Source organism: Eumetopias jubatus, unplaced genomic scaffold (genome assembly GCF_037043125.1).
Source record: "Eumetopias jubatus isolate StellerSeaLion01/CBP00866 unplaced genomic scaffold, mEumJub1_p1.0 scaffold_2, whole genome shotgun sequence".
In the NCBI taxonomy this organism is placed as follows: domain Eukaryota; kingdom Metazoa; phylum Chordata; class Mammalia; order Carnivora; family Otariidae; genus Eumetopias; species Eumetopias jubatus.
Window position 1 is genome coordinate 132,215,261 of NW_028274808.1, and position 24,899 is coordinate 132,240,159.

Genomic DNA, 24,899 nt, shown 5'->3' on the forward strand with positions numbered 1-24,899 from the left:
ATAAGCAATAGGAAACATTATGGTTTAGGAGCATCTTAGAACTTATGTCTAACAATAATCGTCTTATATATTTTAGAGCCAAACAGATTATCCAATCTCATTTGGAAGTCAGGGTTAAGTGTACAAGGCTATCCCTGGGCCAGGGAGGATAAAATTTCAGAGTCCCTTAAAGGGCAAGTAGAAACATGAATGAGCTCAAATACTGATGGTCACCTAAACCTGAAGGCACGCGGTGTCACGGAATGCTCTCCTCCCTGGAACACAGCCAGCTCTTCAGAGACTGTGATAAGCACCCCCACCTTTTCTCTACACTTGCCATATGGACCATGTGTTATAAGAGCAACCAATTAACACATATCCAAGTTTGTAGTTTCTGCTAATGCTTTCAACTTGGTATGTTCAAAAAGAATTAAAAACAGCAAAGATGCAAGAGGAGTATAAGGAGATGGTAACATATCAGCAAAGAAAGATGGCGTGGGGCTGCTAACTTTTTAAAAATAACTTTGTTCTAAACTATTTTTTCTAGAGAAAGCCAGGCTCAGAAAATCAGTGACAGTAGAGAGGTTCCTCAAAAAGTTAAAAACAGAACTAACTACCCTATGTTCCAACATATACACTACTAGATATTTACCCAAAAATACTGATTCAAAGGGGCACATGCACCCTGATATTTATAGCAGCGTTATATACAATAAGCCAAATTACGGAGCCCAGATGTCCAATGACTGATGAATGGATAAAGATGTGGTGTGTGTGTGTGTGTGTGTGTGTGTGTGTGTCTACACACACACACACAAATGTACATATAAATTTTGAGTCTTACTCAGCCATCAAAAAGAATGAAATCTTGCCATTTGCAACAACGTGGATGGAACTACAGGACATTGTGCCAAATGAAATAAGTCAGTCAGAGAAAGACAAATACCATATGATTTCACTCTTGTGTAATTTAAGAAACCAAACAGATGAACATAGGGGAAGGGAAGGAAAAATAAAGTAAGATAAAAACAGAGAGGGAGGCAAACCATAAAACACTCTTGACTGTAGAGAACAAACTGAAGGTTGCTGGCGGGGAGGTGGGTGGGGGATGGCCAGATGGGGGATGGTTCTTAAGGAGGGCACTTGTGATCAACACTGGGTGTTATACGTAAGTGATGAATCACTAAATTCTACTCCTGAAACTAGTATTACACTATATGTTAACTAACTAGAATTAAAAAATAAGGAAAAATTAAGAAAAACTTGAAACATTAAGTATGGTATTTATTAAGTGCTGTCAACTTCCTGTACTTGAAAAATATGTTTTCTATGTTTAATAAAAAGTCTGTTTTACATTTCAAAAAAAAAAAAACAAAAATTAGTGACAGAAAGAGTAAAGATCAAATTGGCACACCCCCACTAAACCAGCAGTACAGGGTTTTACTGGTTTGCTTCACTGGTGAGAATTTAACTCCTCAATTTGTTTATTTAATGCCATCTCTTTCATGGAAATTCCAAGATTTATACTGGCCTTAGTGTATAAACAAAAGGAACTATAGTAAAAAAAAAAAAAAAAAATTGCCAATATCCGCTTCTTTGAGGGAAGTATTCTGTAAGGCTAAGAACGAAAACATTCCTGTGACAGCCCCCTGGGTAGCTCTGGAGACAGGGTTCAAGAGTAGCGGCCTCACTTCCCTTTTCAACAGTGAGTAGGACGCAGAGAAAAAAAAGACACTCCTCTATGTTCAGTGGTGCACTTAATGATTTGGAACGCAAAATGGACCAATTTGAGTCCTTGTGCAAATAAAGGAGAATTAAAGAATAAAGAGGCTGCCCATTTGGGCTTTTGTCCAAACCAGCATATTTTCAGAGTGAAATGAGCTATTATTAGCTATTAAAATGAGATGCAACAAGGTATAAACCAGGACTGAACTGGGCACACTGGGATATGCGGGCAGCTTAGGCAGGGAGGAAGAAGAGGTGCATCTATATAAATTAATTAAAACAAAAACAAAGTCCCCTGGACTACTGTTTGAATAATGAAGGAATCTGGGGCGCCTGGGTGGCTCAGTCGTTAAGCGTCTGCCTTCAGCTCAGGTCATGATCCCAGGGTCCTGGGATCGAGCCCCACATTGCACTCCCTGCTCCGCGGGAGCATGGTTCTCCCTCTCCCACTCCCCCTGCTTGTGTTCCCACTCTTGCTGTGTCTCTCTCTGTCAAATAAATAAATAAATATTTAAAAAAAATAATGAAGGAATCTAGTGGCTGAAAGCGTCCAATGTCAGGGCAAGTTTTAGACAACCGGCTGACAAAGTACTGAATATTTACTCTTTTGCAGAACTCAAAAGGTTCTCACAGTTCTGGCACCAGCTCTGGGGAGCTGGAAGGCAGAGACAGGAAAAACACTGTCACATTTGGTGCAGATGCGGCCATCCTAGGAACGGGGCTGCTCCGGAGACAGGTCTAGAGGCAGAGGCTGATCTTTGAACCCCTCACAGCATTCCCGTATAGTAAGGCCTTGATAAGCATCTTGCCCTGATGAACAGGGGCTGATAACAGGGTCTCGGTCCAGCCCTCCCTAGCCGGTCTGAGGATCTGAGGAGAGATGCTTGCCTGCAGACTGGGGTGGAGAGCGCAGGCTGGGGTCTCAGGGGCACTACGCTCTTCCCACGTGTATAAGGTTCAATATATAGTATTTGCAGGGGTTGGGGCTCAGAGCACACATGAAATAAATAAAAGGCCCCGAGCCTCAGATGTTTGAACACGACAAAGGGCAGGCATGATGTAATCACACTGCAGCAGGGATGAACAGCACATTCAATCGTGGATGCAATTAACCACAAAGCACCGCTTCCCAGAACATCCCAGCAGCCACTGGGGAAAGAGAGCTCATTTTGTAAAAGCACGTATACCCACACTGCAATCATTATTACCTTCATGTTCAAATTTTACCGAACGGCACTCGGTCTACTCTTTCCTCGGGCCATTATCTCAAGGGCGTTAAGACAATTTGGGAGCACAGACTACCTCAGTTTCTGAAACGTTTTAGGCCGAACACAAATTGATCGACTTTCAATAGCAGAACTCGTCTCCCACAGCCGAAGAGCTGACTCAGTGGCACGAGGAAGCCCTCGTGTATTAAAGCAAACACCACCAGGTAGATCTAACTTCCATTCATTTAGATGTGAAACTTGTCACTAGGTACCCTGTCTATTCATTCACTCATGTTCAGACTGAGTCAAAGCGAATAATTTCACTAAGAATCCCTTACCCCTCGATTCTTAAGACCTGCTGATCCTGCTTTACTTTGTGACCCATGTCGCGCCCCCCCCCCCCGCCATTCAGTGATAGGGAGTTCAATGAGACCACAGAGACCTTATCAGAAAACATTCTACCAAAGGGATGAAAGAGCCAAACTGACCATTAACTCTGCTTTTTGCTTCAACTTTTTGGCCTCCTTCATGTGAAAATCTGCTTGTTGTCTGAAAGAGAAGCAAAGATCAGCAGTGGGTCAGAGGAACCTGGAATTACTAGACTGAGACAAGAGGAGTGAAGGCGAAGGGGGTGAAAAAGGCTGGGAGGAGGGGGGGGAGGGAGGAAGCAGAGAAGGGGCAGGGGAAACAGGAGGACCCAGGCCCTTACCTGTCAGGCTTCACTGGAGGCTTCCCTGGTTTCGAGTTACCATTTGGCAAAGAAGGCACCAGAAAAGGATATGCAGTATCTCCAGAAGGTCCCTTTTAAAAAATCGTCATACAGGTCACACACCAACAGTTACAACCATCGACCTAAAGGTACCACACCCCTCTAAACTAGCCCAAAACAGTAGTTCAAAAAGAGGAAATCAAGCACTGTACAATGCAGCTTAGTTAAGCATTTTCCCAGCTAGATTCATCCGAAACTGTAGGTACTGACTGTACTGAGGACCAAAAAGATGTAAGACAAGAATGTCCAAGAGCACAGATACTCAACAAAGCTAAACGTTACATTTTCTTGTAGTGCCCCCCCCACCCCAGGTTAGCAGGAAGGAAGGACCTTATATTTGACTATTATTTGAGAAAGTGGCTATTTTTTTTTCCCATTACAACCAAAAACCAAAGTATCTGATACCAAACGTGCGAACCAAGAACTAAGCTAGGTAACGTTTTTTACTGCAAAGCACCCGATAGAAAATTAACACAAAAATCTATTCTGATTTTTCACCTCTGAACCACTTCGTTAAGGAAGAATAAACTGACATCTAAACTTACATGGAATATTAACCATCTTTTTTACTCTCCCTCTAAAACGTGGTAGAACCTTAAACACAACTCATCATTGCCTTATCTGCAGGGACGAATAGTTCTGAAATACCATCCTTAGGAACTTCTCTTACCTGGGAATTCAAAGTGAAGATGTAATGATGGGTTCCACGCCACAAGTTCTAGCCAACCCCCCCCCACTTACCTTGTGCTCTGTACTGCTTCCGGGTCCCTTCCCCTCGACTTTTCTGTGCTTGGGAGCGGAAGAGTCTTTGTGGTTGCCCTTGCTACTACTGGCACTTTGGGGAGGGTCCTGGCTGCAGGAGTCGCCTTCCCGCCTTGGCCTCTTCTGTGCAGGCTTGGCTGGCTTCTGGGAGGACGAGGAGGACGACGATGACGATGATGCAGGTGGTGGGGGAAGCGCTTCCTTCTTTGAGGGCTCAGAGGAGGGCCTGGGTGTTCTGGAAGGAAACATCATGCAAAATTTTAAGTTAAGACAGAACCCGAACCACCTAACTTTAGTAGTTTAGTTGTAAGATAAAATGGCCGACAACACCAAAAATTAAGAAATCACAGAGCATGAAATCCATTCTTGTAGAAAGGCCCAATTTCAGGGACTTTGGATACCTCTGAAAGATCTAGTCCGATCTATGAATAATGGATTAAGTTGTGTGGTTTGTCACTAAGCTCCCAGAGTCTCCACAGATCCCAACCCCCCCCCAACCAAGTTAGTCTTATTAGCTGTTCCCTAACCTGTACCCTTCTCTGACAAGCGGCCAAGCCAGCTGCCACCTTCTCTCGCCCTCCTCCCCGCTCCCTCCCTCCCAAATCTGTGGGCTCCCACCCAGTGACACTATGCACTTTCTTTTGCCAAGTCATCGTATGAAGCGATTTCCTGAATAAACCAGAGAGTGAATAACAGTCACTGTTTATAGTCACACCTTCCTGGAACTACCCCCCGTCCCCCACCTCTCTCCAAAGCAAGAGACTTAGTGAAGAGGCCTGGACACTCCCAGGAATCGCCTGAAGAAAGAGCACTGAACCCAGGCTCCCAGGGTTCAAGTGCCAGTTCCATCTGTCATGAATTTTTTGACTATGGACAAGTCATTTTCTCTGTTTCCAATTCCGCAAAGTAGGGATAATAATAGCACCTTTGTTTTTATGAAAAATTCTTTTAGAAAGAAATTACTTCCAGATGTTCAGGAAATTTTCAATAGTTAAAATGTCTTTGATAAACCTAAGCTTGGACTCAATGAATTGTTAATTCCCAAAAGGTCCTCATGGATAAAAGCAACATGAAACAAACTTAGCGCCTCATCAAAATGAGCCCAACAGTGTGCTGATCCACTCCTACCGCAGAAGAAAAATGTTTTTGCCCTCTCAAGGCCTGGGAAGACTCAATCACCTTTCAGGGCGGTTGCTAATCTCTATACTCACTTTGCTTTAGAAGATTCTTTGTGGGAGGATGAAGATGATGACTGTGACTTGGTTTCTTTCTCCAGTCTGGCTTTCTTGCTATCATGGTCTTTCTCTGCTTCAGCCTATTAGTGTAGCATAACAAAGTACACGGTTACAAACAGATGTACGGACAAAACAAAAGACTTCACAGCAAAGGTAATGAGTCATTGGACTTTCGACGACATCTATACACACACAGCAAACTTCTAAGTACCTATACTGTGTGTGTTTTGGGGGGTGGAGGGAAGCAGACAATGGAGATTTGATGAGATCTGTCCTGAGACAGATTCTCGCACAAGGAAGGAGTACCCTTCCCACCCAGGGAAGGGAGGATCTCTATGTCTAAGTAATAGCTGGCAACAGGAAGGCTAAGTAAGAGTCCCCAACACATCACTGATGTTTTTCTAAATATAAAAGAATCAATAAAACATGCATATTCACAGCAAGTAACAATGGATGATTTTATGAGTAAGGACATCCCCCTTTATTTCGAAAGGACCATACACTTATGCCTGCTAATTTATTCTTTGTATAAAATTAGGAGTGGAGTACTTAAAGCTCACTTTTCATCTAATGAAAAACAAGTATATTGCTGAGAAAGAAACAGGGTTACAAAACCCTCTGTCTCTATCTTATAGGCAGGACTAGAAAGACATACAACAAAGTAAGAATAGTTGCTTTGGGATTCCAGCTAACTTTTTTTTTTCCTCTTTCACTGACACAACTGTCATTCTTTCTGTCTTTTTAAGAGACTGTCTTTATATCTCTCTATACATATATGGGGACACATGTTTCTATTTTTCAAAAAATTTGAAAAAAAAAAGAAGGATAAGGGGCGCCTGGGTGGCTCAGATGGTTGGGAGTCTGCCTTCGGCTTGGGTCGTGATCTCCAGGTCCTGGGATTGAGCCCCATATCGGGGCTCCCAGCTCGGCGGGGAGTCTGCTTCTGCCTCTCCCCCGTTTGTGTTCTCTCTCAAATGAACAAATAAGATCTTAAAAAAAAAAAAAAAATGAAGGATAAGTGTAATTTTAATGAGGGAAGAATATAAACAGAAGGGATATTTAAATCTATAGTCACATACCTCAAAAACATCTGTTTATACCAACTAAAGCGCACGCTAAACACACACAATGATTAAGAGAACAAAGAATTTTTCACGGCAAAAGTCTTTTCCCCTTGTCAACGTACAGACCAAGTTTATGGCAAGTCTCACATAGACTCAGTGACTTCATGGCGGCCTCCTTCCCACTGGTCTGAGTTCACATAACCGCTCCATGGGAAGAACAGCAAATGACAATAAAGTGATTGGTGGGAGTCCTTCAATTAATTCTGATGCACATTTAGAACTAAACTCCTCCAACTGTCAGTTCACCAAGAGAGAAATCTGGGACACTACCCAGTCAATCTAGGACAATCCCTAAAAAACCTGAAATCCTCTCTTAAAGCCTTAGAGGAAAAAAAACATTCTTCAAATTAACATTGTGGGAGGCCCCGACTTTCACCACTGGTCTCTCCCTCATTCCCTGAATTTCTCCAAGAAAAAATGAATAAATTCAGATGGGCAGGCTCAAGCTCTGCCCAGACATGAATAAGCAGCTCAAAGGAAGGGGAATAGGAAAAATGTGCCCCTCCTCCACCAGACATTCTGCAAACACATGTGTCTGAGTGTGCGCGGCCATTCAGCCCTTCAGCTCTCCTCCGGAAAAACACTTTCTCTCTTGTTTCAAAATGGATCATTCAAGGTGGCTTATAAAGATACAGGTTTCTAATCTCTTGGTGTGTGAACAAGTGAGAATATGAAGAAGGGAAAATATGGGGAGAGAAGAGAAATGGAATCCAAGGGAAGGCTTTTACCCTCCTCGAGACTCATTCTGCATGGCCGGCACAAGCCCAATGGCCCCCCCAACAGCATCCAGACAGAACCTGGACATGGCTGATCCAAAGCGACGGAGTTCAAAGACTTAGTGCAAAAATGGGAAACATACTTATTTTTATATTGATAAAATGTTGAAGTGGTGATGTTTTAGATATACTGGATTAAATAAAAATTTAAAAATTATTTTCACTGGTCTCTTGCCTTTTTATAGTTTTTAATGTGGCTACTAGAAAATTTAAAATCACATATATGGTTTACATTGTATTCCTAGTGGACAGTATTGTACTACAGTTTTCTAGAGCCACTCTGCAAATTAGGCTCTGAACTTCCAATTAGCCAATTCGAAGAAGGAATTATAAAATGTACAGGTTAGGGGTGACTGGGTGGCTCAGTCGTTTAGGTGTCTGACTCTTCATTTTGGCTCAAGTCATGATCTTGGGGCTGCAGGATTGAGCCCCTGTCGGGCTCTGTGCTGAGCCAGGAGTCTGCTCGAGATTCTCTCTCTCTCTCTCTCTCTCTCTCTCTCTCTCTCTCTCTCCCCCCACCTCTCCCTCCTCTAACAAAATAAAATTTAAAACATAAAATGTACCGGTTAGAGAAGATAAAAACAAACCAGTTGCTCAGAAATATAATTATTACAGAAGACTAGAGAAAAAGCACCCTGGGGGACCCTAGTAAGAAGATAATGTGACGTAAACAAACAGGGTCTTAAAGGCACAGCTGAAGGAGTCGAGGGAATCTGACAGAGCTGTTTCTCTTGTGGCCTCAGCATGGACGTCATGGGCCAGCAGCAGAATTCTGGAGCACAATTCAGAAGAAATGGAAGGTGCTGGCACATGCCAGGAGAAGCCTCCGGCAGTTCCGCAGAGCACACAGATCCCCATCCAGCAACTTGTAATGGCGACCCTTGAGAGACCGTCAACACTGGCAGAGAAGACAGAGTAAACTGGAAATGACTGAGTTAAAATAGAACCCTGCTATTCTTGTCAGTTAAGAACCTACTGTGCCCAAGAGTCTCTGCCACGGGTGGGCCCAGTGAATTCTCCTCCGTCTTAGATTAAGGGCTGGAAAGTTGGCCTAGCAAGCAGTGAGAGATGATGGGAGATTTCTCTCTGGGCAAAGTCACAGAATTTGCTGAAATATCCAGACAGATATTAACTTGTACATGTGGCAGATAGCAATATATACTTTTTCCAGTGGAAGGTATTTCTAGGCAATTAATGACACATAGATAAGTCCCCATGGGAAAACTAGACATCAACTGTCCACAAGGTTACTTCCTTAAAACAAAACAAAACAAAACAAAACAAAACAAAACACCACCAAACCTCAGAGGTGGAATGAGAGTTCATTTTTGTTTGTATATCTTCACACTGCTTAGGACATGCTGGTTAGGACTATAAACCAAAGTGGCAGACCTTATACACCACACATGAAAATAAGACTCACAGTGAGTCAACCCTCACGAACTGGACATACCTCTGGCTTGTGCCAATTGGTGACTCAAGAGAACAGCCAGAAAACCCCAAGAAATCAACAAACACAAACACTGACACTAACATTTAACACCTGTGGTGGCACTTACTGGCGTAATATGCTTATGACACTGATAGGCAGCACTGACAAACTGATCATATTCTGTAAGTTGGCAGAAATTAAGCCATTAAACCCAATGAAGCAACATTCCCCTTCTGGTGATTGTCCTTGCTTGACTGAGTTCAAGCCTGTGGGCTTGAGGTCAGTGTTTCTGTACACTATGCACTTGAAACCCTGTCATCTTCTGTCTGGAACAATCACAGAGGCTTCTCCAGAGTAAGTATTTGTCAAGTGGCACAGAAAGTAAGTTGAGCGGCTGAGGGGCACAGCTGAGGCCCCAGGAAGCAGGATGGCGCTACAACTCTAAGTGGCTGGATTTAGGAAAGGGCCATTAAAGAGGGCACCAAGCAGTACTGAGTGGAAAGAAATGAAGTCTTGAATTTCAAGACCAAAAAGCAGGAGGCAAGGAGTTCTTCAGATTTTTCTGGGACAAGCAGCCATTTGAAAATGAGAGAAGAGTGATGTACCCTTCAAGAGGAAAAGGAAGTCTCATGTGCCCTGTGGCTTAGCCACAGATCAAACCCTGTTACAGGGAACCCTGTGTAAGCTCTGGGCTTTGGAAGTTCCCTCTTTCCAAAAGGACAAGCATCTCAACAGGAACTGCATCAACAACAAAAGGAGGCTGCTGGCTGATGACTGGTCCTTCACTAACTTGTTTACTTTTCTTAACCCGTTGGGTCAGGAGGCCAAGGATTACCTGCCAGATGCTGCGCCCTCTACAGAGTACAGCAGAGGGCGTGTACAAAGACCATAAAAGGAAGAGGGGGGCTGTGCTGGGCCAAGCCGGTTTCTGAAGAACACCTCAGGGCAGCCTCCGACCTGCCCCAGCACCTGGCTTGCTATCTAAGAACTTACAGGTAGCAAAGGGAAAATGAAGACAACTTTTCCAAAACGGACACTCATTTAAGGCCACAGAGTTTCTACCAGGAGCTTAGCTATGACAGAGCCGAGGAGCATGTGAAAAGGCAATGGACATAGAAGGGTAGGTGGGGGTGAGGATGTGGCACACGGGAGTGGCAGGAGCGGGAACAACAGAGGGACTGAGCCAGGACGGCACTCTGTCAGGGTCAGTACACTGATCTTCAGCTGTGACCTTGTGCCTCTCTCCAGTAACACCCCCAACCAGACACCTGGGTACAAAAAAAAACAAAAAAAAAAAAACCCAACCAACCAACCAACCATCAGGTATGAAAGAGAAGAACATCACTGGACTGGGAGGAGTCAGCACGAGCTCCAGAACTACTTCTGCTAAGCAGCCAAGTGTGTGAGCGCCTTCCTGGATCGCCTGTAGAAAAGGAAGCAGCTGAGCAAGTAACCCGTAGGGTCTTGGCACTCAAACTTTAAGACCGTCACCTCCCTCAGGGAAGCAAGAGGGCTTGGTAGCAAGCACCTGGGGACAGGAAAAGTGGAGAAGCAGCCTTCTAGGAAATTCGGGATTTGCCTCTGCAAGGGGTTCACTAAGACGATGATGACACAGTGGACACCAGGTCCAATCAGTACCAAGAACGAGGGCGGGGCCTTACTGAGAAGACAGATTACAGTCACTGGGATAAGTACTACAGAAAAGGAAAATTAACCCACTTTCCCCCCTTCTTCTTGGTGAGGAAATACACAGGCATAAGAATGGTTTAAAACGGCCTTGGCAACCATGCTTATTCGGTTATGATGCTCTTCTTAGGGCAATTAACAAGGCATGAAGAAATCAGACATCAGTGGCTTTAGGAAACTATAAGGGATGACTTTCAAACCCTTGATTTTGGAGAAGACTAACTGGAAATGTTAGTCTGAATAAACAATCCAAGGAAAGACAGTCAGATCTTGGATAGAAGGAAGGGACTGAACCAACCATCCGCAAGCAATAAAAATGCACACTTTCCCACCACATCCCATAACTTCCTTTTCCCATTCCCCAAAACTGACATAAATGATAGTTCTGAAACGTAATTTCCAAAAATGCCAAAGCTTCTTGGTCAGTGAAGCAACTGTTTAGAAAAATAAAAAGGCAGACTTGAATGAATATACCTCCTTGTTCAGATATTTGTCTACATAATGGTTAGGACAGTCTGGCATTTTATTTGAGAGGCGATCTATACAATGAGTGAAACTAAATGAGATATTATAGGGACGTCTGGGTGGCTCAGACGGTTAAGCGTCTGCCTTCGGCTCAAGTCATGATCCCAGGGTCCTGGGATCAAGTCCCACGTCAGTCTCCTTGCTCTGGGGGAAGCCTGCTTCTCCCTCTCCCTTTGCCTCCCGCTCCCCTTGCTTGTGCTCTCTTTCCCTGTCAAATAAGTAAATAAACTCTTTTTTTTTAAAAGAGATATTACCTACAAAAGTGCCTAGAACGCTTAACTCATGCACGGAGTGCTATGCAAGTTAGGTGTGTTGTTAGAACACTCTCAATTGTGCTCGACTGACTGTACTTATTCTATTGTACTTCCCGAATTCCATGTCTTCCTAGCCTGGAAAACATAAGCTTGGTTTACAAATTATATAAATGAAAATACAAGTTGTATTTTAAATTCTAAACCGTAAGCTAGATGATGAAATTTGTAGTTTCTGTAGGGAGTACTACGTCAAGTCATGCCTATTTTCTCCCAAAGTTTTCTCCATTTTTCATCATGAACTGCCCCCTGCCCAGTCCTTTAAGGTAGTAAATACTTTTCTCCAGGGGCCACATGTGACAGCTTCAGCAGAACTGCCATCATCCACCATTTTGTCCTTAGGATGATCTTTTCCTGCTTTTAAGTCTAAAATGGCTTTAAGGATCTGATAACCCTCCGAAAATACTTGCTGAATTTTGCACCACAGAAGGAACAGACAGAATTTAAATGAAAAACTAAAGTTCAGGGGCGCCTGGCCAGCTCGGTCAGCAGAGCATGCAACTCAATCTCAGGGTGGTGAGTTTGAGCCCCATGTTGGGCATGGAGTCTACTGAAAAATTAAAAAAGAAAATACAGAAGAAAAAATTTCACTAATGTGAAGGATCAGGCACATTCTTCAACTGCTCAGAGAGCTTTTTTTTTTTCTAGCGTTCACACTGAAAATGAAAGCAATGAACAATCTTCACCATCCAGGTTTGTGGAAAAGTGCTCAGGCTTCAACACAGACCAGCCGTGCCTGCCTTGGGGCTTGGGCACACATGCTGGGGGAAAGCAGGCGCTCTGTGGGGAAGGCCGGAACAGTGGGAGTCAGGGTCCCGACAGGAAAGGGGGGAGCCCACCCACACCGGGAAGGAGCTCAGGTTCATATGATCAATATTCATAATACCTGGAACCCAGCAGGAACAAAACCGAAAGACCAGGATTTGCTGATCATGAAATAAGTATACAGTTGGATTATTTTTAAATTGACTTATCTGACAGCTTCTAACTAGTGACATACTTTAGGCAAGGAATTCCTCGTTGCCTAGATCCATGATGTCAAAACCGAGCACACTGGAGAAACGTCTCGATCCAAAGAACTAGCTTTGTGCAACCTCAGCCCTGTGGTATGGCTCTGTTCCAGCGGTTCCCAGCTCCGCTAGACATTAGGATTTAGAAAACATCAATGGAGGGGGGTAAGGAAGAAGGTGCAAACCCTGCGGTCGGCCATAAAGGCTCCTGGGGTGACCATCACGTGTAGCCAGGTCTGGAACCACTGGTTCAGACCCTGATCCTGTCGGTATCACAGCACAGAGGCAAACTGTTCCCAGGGGCAGATATCTCTGCTGCCTGCCAAAGCATTCAAGAAAGCATGTATCTGACTCAGCTGAGGGGGTCATTATTTCTCCATCCTCTTGACAGAGAGCTAAATGAGCTGCCCTAGTGGAGCAAGGCCAAGGGCTGGGAACAGCTTTTGAGAGTGCACGGCTCACATACTCAACAGGGAGAGCTGAGTTTCCCATTCCAGAGTTACAGTCAATTGCTTCTAGATTCGCACTTGGGTACGGACTGGGCTGAGAACTGTCTGGGGAGCCTCCAATTTCTAACATTCCCACCTGGTTAGTAAGTATTTTAGAAGTGAATACTTCTCCCCACTCCAGCTAATGCAGAAGGTGAGACTAGACAAGATCATGACAGTTGGGGGATAAGTGATAAAAAGATTTCCCAGGAGGAAGGAGAGGTAAAGGAGTGCAATTTTTTTTTTAAGATTTGTTTATTTTAGAGAGACGGAGAGAGACAGAAAGAGAGAGCAAGTGGGGGGAGGCACAGAGGGAGAGAATCTTCAAGCCGACTCCCCACTGACGAAGGGCTTGATCCCATGACCCATGAGTTCAAGACCTATGCAGAAACCAAGAGTCAGAGGTGCCCCCAAGGAGTGTATTTTTTTAACCTTTCTTGGGGATATGAGATGCAGGAAACTTTTTCTTAGCCGGGCCCATCACAAATTCATCCATAAAGTTTTACACTTTTAACACACACACAGACTGTCTTAAAAGTTGTCTGACATGGGAATATGCCCTCTTCTAGCTGAAACAGCACCACCAATGAGGACTGGACACCACCCAGCTTGAGCTGCCGGCTGCGGTTATGGTGGTAATACACACCCTCACGTCTCATTCAACAAGCTTCTGAAGAAAAGAGTCGCGCTTTGCTATTTGATAAAGTCATGTTATATTTTTAACCTGGTAGAGTAACTGGTCAAATCACAGACAGGACAACAGGCTTCATGATCTTTTTGATCTTTGCTATTCTTAGCTCAACTTCCACGACTGAGGAAGAAGTTTTTTGTGTACTTATAAGAGTGTTAAAAATTTTTATCCCTTGTCAGCAGGAAAGATTTGGTCCTTCTTGTGCCTTTCACTCTGAATCTTGAACAGATTAGGTTGGAATGCCACTGGGGGAAAAATTCACTTATCTTTTACCATGAAGCATCAGCAAAAAAGTATATCAGGAGCTCACTGATTCAGAATATAGGAAGGAAGGAGACTGTCCAAAATAGTGGTATGTCCAGGTTAACTCAGGATCTTAAGTAGTGTATAAATGTGTGTTTGTTTTTTTAAGATTTTATTTATTTATTTGGCAGAGAGAGAGCACAAGCAGGGGGAGTGGGAGAGGGAGAAGCAGACCCCGCTGAGCAAGGAGCCCGATTTGGAGCTCAATCCCAGGACTCTGGGATTATGACCTGAGCCGAAGGCAGACACTTAACCAACTGAGCCACCCAGGCGCCCCATGAATGTTGTTCTTTTCCCACTATGTTCGTTCCTTAAATGAAATTTCTAAAAATCGTGATAACTAGAATGACAGAGTTTCAATACCGCACAATATATCATTATCAGTCCAGTATTACTCAACAAGGAATCCTAACCATGAGTTTAATAGCTTTGTAACTTTCTTTATAATGTTCTGCTTATTGATAAAAGTCTTTAATAGAGGTCAGAAATTCTAAATCTGGTAGTTTCAAATTAATGAGGTGTCAGGCAGCCATGAGTTAAAATATAGATGTAGTATCAGTATTAAAAAGGATCCTACCACAGGAGTAAAATTTAGCATATAGCAGTTCTTTCAGTAATTCAGAATACTTATTAACATTTCAGTTCATGTAAGATACTAATTTCTAGGGCAAAACTTAATAATGGGTAGGGTGGTAAATACCACTGTTAGCAGAAAAAATAAAAGGATACCCAAAATGCTACATTATCCTATAACAAGATATCCTTTTCCACGTCTGCCTCACCTTTTCTCCAACTAGCAGGATCGCTGCAGGATCTAGCATATGCCAATGCCCGGGGGCAGAGTGGGGAGCATGCTGGTCCACAGTGACAGGGTCACTCTGGTATAGGAGCAAAGGCTACATCACATCAAAGATTTCCTGCTTCTAAGACAACCCAGGGGTCATAGCCAGCCCCAGGCCAACAGCACATACAATCCACACTGCAGAGGGAGGCCAGGCCCCCTTCACTCACCTTTCTTTTTTTGGCCAACTTGCTTGAATTGTCAAAGCCTCTCTTCTCCGAATCGAGCTTCTTCCCTGCGGAGGGCTGCTTGTCCTCGGGTTTCCTCGGACGGCCCCCCTTGCCAGGAAGCTGGGGTATCCGGGAAAGAAGGTCCAGAGTTATCTTCACCATCAAGATTGGAGGGGGAGGAGTGTCCCTGAGCGGGGACAGCAGCTTGGGGTCTCTCGCGGGCCCCGGGAGCTTGTCCTTCCTGCGGTCCTCCTGGACGACCACAGCGCGCCGGCAGCCACTAGTCCTGCTGCCACCGCCGCCGCCGCCGCCGCCGTGGGGTGGGCCCTGGCTCTGGGTCAGGGGAACCAGGGCAAAGTGCTCGGGGCTCCTGGCCCCTGCATTGTCCTTCGTGGGCTCCGGGCCCGAGAGCGCCTTTGAGGGGGCCAGCGGCGCGCTCCTGTGCTTCTTCCGCTCACTGGGGCTGGGCGCCGCGGGCTTGGGCTCTCTGCTTTCTCCGGCACGGGGCCTCCCTTTCGTCTTCACCTTGGGCTTGTCTTTGGAAGGCTGGTCTTTGGAGCCGTACGGAGGGGGTCCTGGCTCACTTTCCACCTGCAGGCTGGCCCGTGAGTCTGCCTCGGCCGAGGCCTTGACGGGCTTCTTGGGCTGTTTGGTTCCGACAGTCTGCCTCGGCGGGGGATCCTGTTGCGCGGGGGACTTCTGACAACTTCTCTTGCCGGTGTGGGGGCCTTCAGAGGAGCCCCGAGGGGCTTTGCTGGAGCTTTTGAGGGGAGGATCTTTGGATTCCGAGCGCTCGTGACCAGGGGTGGGGCCACCGCTGTCGTCCCCACCCTTGCCCTTACTGTCGGGGTGCCGAGGCGGGGGCTCTGCGCTCCCCTGCGCCTCCGGGGGTGCTGCCGGCTGGCTGACTTTGGTCAGCCAGTTGTCCAGCTGCCATTTGTTTGTTGTAGGAGGCTCAGGCTAAAAACAAAGGACAAGAGAAAAATGTGAACTGACCAAGGATGATAAGCTCTTCTGTGTTAGTCAACCAATTGTACAGCACTCTCCCAGGGAGATGCAATCATTCCAAAACCGAAGAATTCGAGTCCTTTTTATCCTTCTCTAATTACAGGTCAGAGTCTCTTAATAATTAACTCTTAACCCAATCTTCCAATCTGTTTGTGCTACAGGAATTTTTGCTGTAGCAGATATTGACTACTGACAGATCATGAGATACCCACCACTGACCACTGCTGAGAAATCTTTGTAATATTAAGTATTTTGTCCTAATGGTAATTACAGTGTAATTGAGAACTGACACATTTCAGCTCGTAAACTATCCGAAAATAAAGGGAGAAATGAAGAATAAACAGAATCCTTTTATCAAAAGGATTTCAGAAGGCTAATAAATAATTCTTAGTGATCACCTATAGGCTTTACCCTGTTTTTTGACATACTTGTCAACTGAAAATGACTTTCCTCAAGACTTGACCTCATCTCTTTTATTTACTTAAAAACATTAAACATTTATACATGACAAGGTTTGCAGTATATCATGGATTACAGCCTGATTTTCAAACTTTGCATCTTGGTAAAAGAACAAGTGACGTCACATTGTGACGTCACATTAACCAATTAAACTGGTCCCTAAATTTAGTCCCACCTGAATTCTTTAAAAATCAAACATTAAGTCTCTTGTTACAATCTTATCTGGAATAGCATCTATTTTTCTAAGAAACATAGGGAGGCTCCAGAGCAATTAAAAGCAGTGAGATTAGACTGATTATATGTACATCTAATCTGACGAACAGAGAAGTTCTTGACTTCTGCTATCTAAACTGTTGTTTAAATCTTTGTTGCTATGTATCCTAACATGTCTCTCCAAGTAGATTATTAACAGAAGACCCAATGACATTTGTATCTCCAAGTTCCACTATTATATCTTGCATATAGTGGTGTACACGAGATACTTACTTAGGCATACTACTGTACCCATACATCTTATGCCATATGGAAATATATCAGTGTCTAAAACAGTAAGCAATGATCACACCTTTTGAAAGGGCATTACATCACCAACATGCTACATGTTTTTAAAATCCATTCATTCTGATGGGTGGTTTGTATGAATGACTAAATCACACACACACAGTGCAAGAGGAAGTTAACTGAAAGATAGTCCACACGGGATTTAACTGGTTAGATGATGGATAAGGAGACTGCTCCAGTAGGCGGATGGTATTTTACAGGGAAAGATTGCTAACAATTTTCCCGAGTGGAACGTTCCAAATAATTCAACTCTTTAAAAACACATCAAGACATGTGGATATAATGTAAAGAGTTTGGAGCCAGGAAAAAGTTAGGTAATAAAATGATCAGGTAGGTAGTTTGGGCTTGGTGTTTTACAGTAGAAGAGGAACTTTAAGGAACCAGGTAGGACCAAACTTCGGCCACAAAGAGGGCTGCAGAACTGTTTTTTCTGCCTACCCTTTTATTGCTGCTTAATATAATAGATCTCCTCAATATCAACTCTACATCTAGGCTCTCATTTGAATTTCAGAGCAGGGAGGAGGGGAAGAAGGGAACTACTCTAATGTGCCAGGCATTTATTTTGCCACAGGAGATCTCAAACTGTATTCCATGTTCGAACAAGACAGGAGGACAGTTAAGGGTGGAGAAAAGATCAGCACCCAATACCTACTTGTCAGACGATATTTCCTGCAAACACGTTAGGGTGTGGTAATCCAGGTGGCTCACTGGGGATAAGGCATTGGGATATATCACCTGCCACTTACCTTAGGAACCAAACCCTTCAAACTCTTCTTTGGGACGGGTATGGACCTCTCAACAGGGCTAAGTTTATAGCCCCATTTGAATCACTGACATGCTCTATAGAAGAGTATTTATTCATGAACCAAAAAGGAAAGTCATTCCTGGTATAAATAACATCTGCTCTACCCCCACCCCAAAACAGGGCAGTATAAGATACATTTAGTAGGAATGTCCTACTAAAGGAATGTCCTGATTACAGAAATAAAACACATTTTCTTCCACTGTGGTCCTAAAAATGTCCAGAAGGGAGGCATATGGCCCAATTGCAGGGTAAAATTGAGTTTATGTGCCCAGACAAGAAGAAAGGGTAGGGCCAATCCTTTCTACAGACCTGCTATAAAGACAGAAAAGGTATAGAATTCTCCTAAGGTCAGATATTTGGGTGTTGGGATGGGGAAAACTTTTACTAGGGATTGACTCAAATTGATTTCACAGTGAATTTTAAGTCTAAGTGCTAGGTAGGCTCAAGGTTTGGACTCTGCCTTCTTGCCCTGCCTTTCCTCGCGCCCCATCGCCAGCCTCCTGGGGCTGGTGCAACCCAAACACTGCACACTGGGCATGAAAAAATACCAGACTGGTCTTCGTTAGGTGTTTTCATAAATGTTTGATTGCACGTCCCTTTATGTCTAACCCCTCAAACTGTCAGAAGTTCATGTATTTTAGGATGAATTGTGATGTTGAATAAAAAGTTCTGAGCTATGCACAAATTTTTTTTTTTTTTTTTTTTTTTTTTAGTAAAATCATCATCATTATGAGTGAGTAGGAGTCCTAAAATGAAAGAAAAAGGAGAGAGGTGTGAGAGATAGGCATAGTGTCACAGGAAAAAAGGCTTCAGAGTTAGATGGCCACGGGCCTGAATCTTGGGTGTTGCTACCTTTTTACAGGTGAAAAGACAGCTCCCAATCTCACAGGGTTGGCAGAGAGCTAAGTCAAATAATTCATGCAAAAGTACCAAGTGTGTAAGAGGCAAATCAACAAAGGTAGTTTACTACAGAAAAAGAAAAAGGACAATGAATAGATTAGAAAAGTAAGGAGATCCTTGGATAACTGAGAATAGAAGCATTTTTTCTGAACTGAAGCAGGAAAAAGATGACTCGTCCTACATATTTTGAAAAGCTGAGATTCACATTTTGATTCACACTATAAAGCAGACGCTGAAAGAGCCTTTCCCCCAAGTTCACCGCCCACCCACTGACAGGCATAGGACATTTCAGATCTCTTAAGATCACTAGACTACTTTGTCAAATGACCTTAAAATGGAGCTGTAAGAAGTAAAATTCTCTAAAAAAATCTAAAAATAGACTTAAAAAAGGGGAGAGAGTTAAAACTAGTAACTGTGGCTTATTGTGGAATTGTTACTCTCACACAGGAGATTTACAAGAAGGCAGGTATTGAAGGAGAGAAGGTAGTTAAATACACTGGGAAAAATTAAAGGTTTAAAATCTAGACCCAGACAAAATATTTCTGGTGAAGTCAAGTGTCAGGACATGACATACAAACTGTGCCCAAATCTAGACAGATTTGCTCATCAACACAAAGCTACAAATCTGAGCCTATTTGGTAAGGTGCTTTAAAAAAAATAAAGTAGAATGGGAACATTTATTTTTTAACTAAGAGTCTCTAAATCTACTCCAGTAACCTTCTGAGCAGTAAGATCTAATGGTTTCATTAATACAAACACCAGATTAAATTTTTCTTTCAAGTTTCAATTATTCAGCCAAATCTGTACCATTTCCATTTCATTTGAACAGAATTTTATTATTTAATCCAATTCTCTTCCTTCTCTTAGTAACTGAACAAGCATGCAGATTTCTCTAATTCAATAAGGTGAGACATAAAGCAAAGATCTTATAAAAGGGAACAATCACACAATTTGTCTGCAGAGCATATTCAGTATCTTTTTCCCTGAGGCACAGAAAAATGATTTCAACAGTAATTAGTATCACACAAGGAAACAGCCCCCAGAAATATACTGAGGAGTTTCCAAAATCTGAAAGGCATTTTAAGTGCAGTTAATGCTGATTCATGTGTATTCACTCCAAAAAATATTTATTGAGCACTTACTCTGTGCCAGACATAAATTCATATCTAACAAAAAAATGACACTCGGTTATTTTCCCAGCCTCCCTTGCCCTTGGCCACGGCTGTTAAGGCTCACTACATGTCCTCCAGATGCATTCGGTTAACGCTCTAGTGGAACTGCCTCGGTTGCTAAATGGCCGAGACAAATACTGGGAACCTTAACACTTTCTTAACCAGAAAGGCTCATTTCCCAGGATGCCCATCTAAAACATGCAGAGTAATTTTCACTACATAAGCTGGTCTAATTCACCAAGAATGTCTTTCTTCCCTTTTTACCAAGTAGTCTTCCCCCGCGTAATTTTTACATTGCTACTCCAAGTTTTGAGGGCATCTGGCAGCCCTGATTGTTGTCATTAAACTTCTTGTGCTCAACGATCCGGTAAAAAATAGCATAAATCCTCCAGATAAACTTGGTGCTTGCGATTTGCCGTCTCATCGGTTTATCTTACAACATCGATGTCCCAAGGGCGGGTGACAGGGAAACACAATTATCCCTGTTTTACATGGAGCAAAGGGAGCAAGAAACACAACCCTGGCAAAACCACTTCGCCATCAATTTAATGCATGGCTTTTAGTGATTCAAAAATAGAACCTCTGATGACTTATTTCTAGTTCACATTCCTGCCCTTTGCCAAATTGGGCTGTCTCCTTTTGATTTCCTTAATTCATGCATTCCTGAAATTTCAAAAAGAATTTTCATTAAGATTGAAACAGCAGCCTACTAAAAAACAAGTTTTCTTTTTCAACAGAAGGGAAAAGAAAATGGTGTGCAAACATTCTTAGTGAGCTGCTCTTCCAAACAACACTAGCAGCAACAGAGAACTTATCATTTTAAACAGGAGAGAGAAGACCGCTCTCCCAAACCTCTAGGGCCAAATGTTTGGTAAGAAGTAAACAGAAATGGCTGGCTCTACACGGCCCGGGGGGTAGGAAAAGAGCTGCCCCATGGGACAGAACCACTCAGGCCAGGGTCAGCACTGGCCCACAGCCGACTCTAGCCCCGGAAGACAGAGCGCGGCCATCTTAGCTCCCCTCTCTGCCTCCTGGAGGGGACACGGTACCTCAGGAGCCGGAGTTTCTAGGGGCTCATTCTCTTCGCTGTCACTTGAGCTGCTCTCGCTCTCCGAGTCCGAGGAGCTGTCTGAGTCACTGGTGCTCTCTGACTCGGCACTGCTGGAATGTGCTGAGGCCGCTGCTTCCGGAAGCGACTGTGGAGCACTGTGAAGTAACCCCAAGAGAGAATCTGAAGACACCTCACAAGGTGGATGTTGTCCCTCTCTACTCATTTCCCCCCTTGGCCATTGTTCTGCGACGCAAAAGAAAGGGCCTCAATATTACCTAATATTACTAAATTACCATACCATCCAGTTGAGAGAAAGGCCCAGAGGGGCTCAAAAACCAGTGAAAAATCCTTAAAATAGCTCACCAAATAACTACATAGAAGAGAAGCCTGTGGAATTTTGCTCCTGAAGAATACTGTGAGCTATACAAAATTTACGTTCAACGGTAGTGCTTTCTATCGGAATTCGGTAAACCACAGCACGGACAGGCCGCCTATTTTTCTAAATAAAGTTTTATTGGAACATGTCCACACCCATTATTTTATGTATTATCTATGTCTGCTTTTACACTATGGAAGTAGAGTTGAATAGTTTCAAGACAGGCTGGATGGCCCACAAAGCCTAAAATATTTACTTTCTGACCCTTTAAGTTTCCTTTAAATGGATATATATTAGGCCAAAGAAGTTAATTTATAAAAAGACAGCCAATACATTAAAATCTCCCTCTATTCTCTATATGAAAACTAACCAAATGGTAGCCAGAGAACTACTAAATATAATATATTGAATATGAATGGTGTTCCTCTAGAAAGTGACCTCAAAGGTAATCCAGTCACACTCTTGGGCAGAATTATAAAAGAGGCCTTTCTTTATGAGAGGCTTAGGATCACCCCCAAATACCAGCCGAAGTAGAGATTAACTACTCCAAGTTTTAAGAATAGGGCAATCAGGGCTCAGATGGTTAAGCGTCTGCCTTTGGCTCAGGTCATGATGCCCAGGTCCTGGGATCAAGCCCCATGTCCAGCTCCCAGCTCAGCGGGGAGGAGTCTGCTTCTCCCTCTCCCTTTGCCTCTCCCCCTGCTTGTGCTCTGTCTCTGTCTCTCTCAAATGAATAAATGAAATCTTAAAAAAAAAAAAAAAAAAAAAAGAATACGGCAATAACTCTAGGTCAGTGAGAAAACACACACTGATCGTACTTCTGGACACATACAGAATTTAACAACCTGTGTTAAAAGCTTGCCCCAGATGGAATCAGCCAGAGCAGTAAATCAATAACTATAATCTTTTGAAAGCCTCCACATCTACCTAAGATACTAAATAACTTATTAAATAATACTGTTTATTAAAGTAGAACAAAAAATATTAAAGTCACTAGTTGAAGTAATTTTAAAACACACACACTACACTATGATGTAATTTCCTCATATAAAAATGCTACATCAAGTTTGTGATCACTTTTACACTGGTAGCTTAAGTCAGTGATGAATGAGATGCACTTTCAATGTTATTGCTGCTTCTGATTTATGCCCACTTTTCCTTTTTTCTTTTCCTACACTTTTAAGTTAGGCTATTTCATCATAATTTATGGGACATTACAAGCCACCAGAAATTACGGAACAGACAGAATATAAATAAATGAGCAGAGCTTATGAATACATGATCTTCCTCCACATGAACTATAACATCACCTGTTCGGCAGGAAGGGTTTCTTGCTGTGCTTGTCTCAGAATGAATGACCACATGTCAAGGAGTACAACCACTACCACACAGTTTAACTCTTTGTCCATGGAAGGCAGGTATTGGTATATTAAATCATTAAATTCAGTATCAGAGGAAAATATTACAAAGGTAGTTCAGACAACTCCCACTTCCAAAAATTAAAGCATCTAATTTTCTGAAATATGGCTGCAGTTTACAAAGTGAAAAGAGTGCCATTTTCCATCACACTAAAATGCACTCTAGCTCATTTTTAAAAGCAACTGAGGGGCGCCTGGCTGCGCTCCATCGGTAGAGCATGCAACTCCTGACCTCAGGGTTGTGGGTTCAAGCCCCATGTTGGGTACAGAGATTACTAAAAATCTATTTAAAATCTATTTATTTACTTACAAAATGAAATAAAATAAAATGAAAACAGCTGAAACAATTAGAAATTCATGACTGAGAAAACAGGAACTATGGAAAACAATTTACAGAAATGATTCAGCTTTACAATTTTTGAAAACAGCAAATAAATCTCCCATAAAAACATTAGGCTTTTCAGCATAACTTTTAAAATATTGGTTATATAATACTGATGAAAGTGATTTAAGCTTATTTTTAAACTCTCAAAAATTATTTATTTTAATGAAAGATTTTATTTATTTATTTGACAGAGAGAGAGAGAGAGAGAGCGCGCGCACAAGCACAAGCAGGGGGAGCAGCAGAGGGAGAGGGAGAAGCAGACTCCCCGCTGAGCAGGAAGCCTGATGTGGGGCTCTGTCCCAGGACCCTGAGATCATGACCTGAGCCAAAGGCAGATACTAACTGACAGAGCCACCCAAGCACCCCCAAAATTTTATTTTTAAAGATATTTACTTGAGAGAGTGAGAAAGAATGAGCACGAGGGAGAGGAGGGGCAGAGGAAGAAGCAGACTCCCTGCTGAAGAGGGAGGCCAACTCGGGGCTCGAACCCTGGACCCCGAAATCATGACCTGAGCCAAAGGCAGATGCTCAACTGACTGAGCCCCCCAGGCACCCCATGAAACTCTCAGAAATTTTAAACATCCAAACTGATGATTTAGGTGGGTACAGGGACTTTCTCTTTTATAGAGCTAACAATCTCTCCAAGGCTGATTTAAGCTTCCAAAAAATTAAACAGGTACTTTCTTCTAACTGTGATCCTTTATGTCCTTCCCCATGAAGAAGCTATGAAAGCACTAAATAAGGCTGTTAAGGCTGTATTTTCCCCATTTGGTAGAAAAACGCAAACATTTTGCTCACACACGCACATGATACCTTGGAGGTGCAGATACAGGAGGAGGCTTCTCTGGGCTCTAGGTATGCACAATAAGGGGAAGGAGGACCAGGAAAAGAACAAACAACAGGTTAGGATATGCAGCTCAGAAATACTAGATTTAAAAGGATTCCTGGTACGATGGGGTGTACGAAACTTACTTGTTCGTTGTCACTGTCCTCACTGTCACTGAGCTGAAGGTCATCTTCAAGCATGCTGAAATGGGCAGGGACAGAGACACTGTAGGATTTAAAATAATTTCTAATAACTTATTTTAGCATATAAATAGAAAATATGCTTAATGATTAAAAAAAGAGGGATGGGATAGGTCTAATTTTTATTTATTCATCAAATGCTTCATTTTCCTGGAAATGTAAGGTTTACTATTATAACACAGAAACTAGTTTAGTCTATGCTCCTTACCATCAAGACTGACTCTTCCACACATTGAGCATTAAAAAGCAGAACCACCACGGGACAGGGATTTGTGGCCAGCCCCGAGACTCAAGTTCCCAGGTCCACACAAACAAAACAAACAATAACAACAACAAAGAGAAAAACACCCTACTTTCTCCTATAGTCTCCAACTAGAATAAGTGATTAACCGTTAATAAGCTAACCCTGGATAAATGAATATTTGTGAAGTATTGGCAAGTGCGTCAGGGCACTTAAAAAGTACGCTATGTGAACTCAATACACAGTAAGAGAAAGAGGAAGCTATTGTGGCCACGGTCACCAAACCGTGCCGGTATCTTCCATTTCTGTCCAAAGGACATTATTAATATGGTACTTTACTTTTCACCACCCTCCTCCGACATACAAATTCTCACACACACAGTCTGCTTAAACATTATAATCAGTTGAAAGAGTAGTAATACAAATAATCTTGTTGTCTAGAAAATATGTTTAACCTTACTG

General features: G+C 43.0%; 1 protein-coding gene across 5 annotated transcripts in view; it reads right to left on the reverse strand.

The window, feature by feature from the left end:
- AFF1 (ALF transcription elongation factor 1) overlaps positions 1-24,899 on the reverse strand; it is a 201,251-nt gene that overhangs the window by 10,036 nt on the left and 166,316 nt on the right. For 3 of the 5 annotated variants that reach the window (XM_088021113.1, XM_088021114.1, XM_088021115.1), the window contains 8 exons: positions 24,143-24,221; positions 23,984-24,021; positions 20,990-21,146; positions 15,036-15,995; positions 5,655-5,758; positions 4,423-4,678; positions 3,622-3,713; positions 3,401-3,461 (listed from right to left, as the gene is read on the reverse strand). In XM_088021113.1, the coding sequence (XP_087877239.1) occupies positions 3,401-3,461; positions 3,622-3,713; positions 4,423-4,678; positions 5,655-5,758; positions 15,036-15,995; positions 20,990-21,146; positions 23,984-24,021; positions 24,143-24,221 (1,747 nt within the window). The remainder of the gene's footprint in view (positions 1-3,400; positions 3,462-3,621; positions 3,714-4,422; positions 4,679-5,654; positions 5,759-15,035; positions 15,996-20,989; positions 21,147-23,983; positions 24,022-24,142; positions 24,222-24,899) is intronic. The other 2 variants (XM_088021116.1, XM_088021117.1) reach the window with 2 other exon arrangements.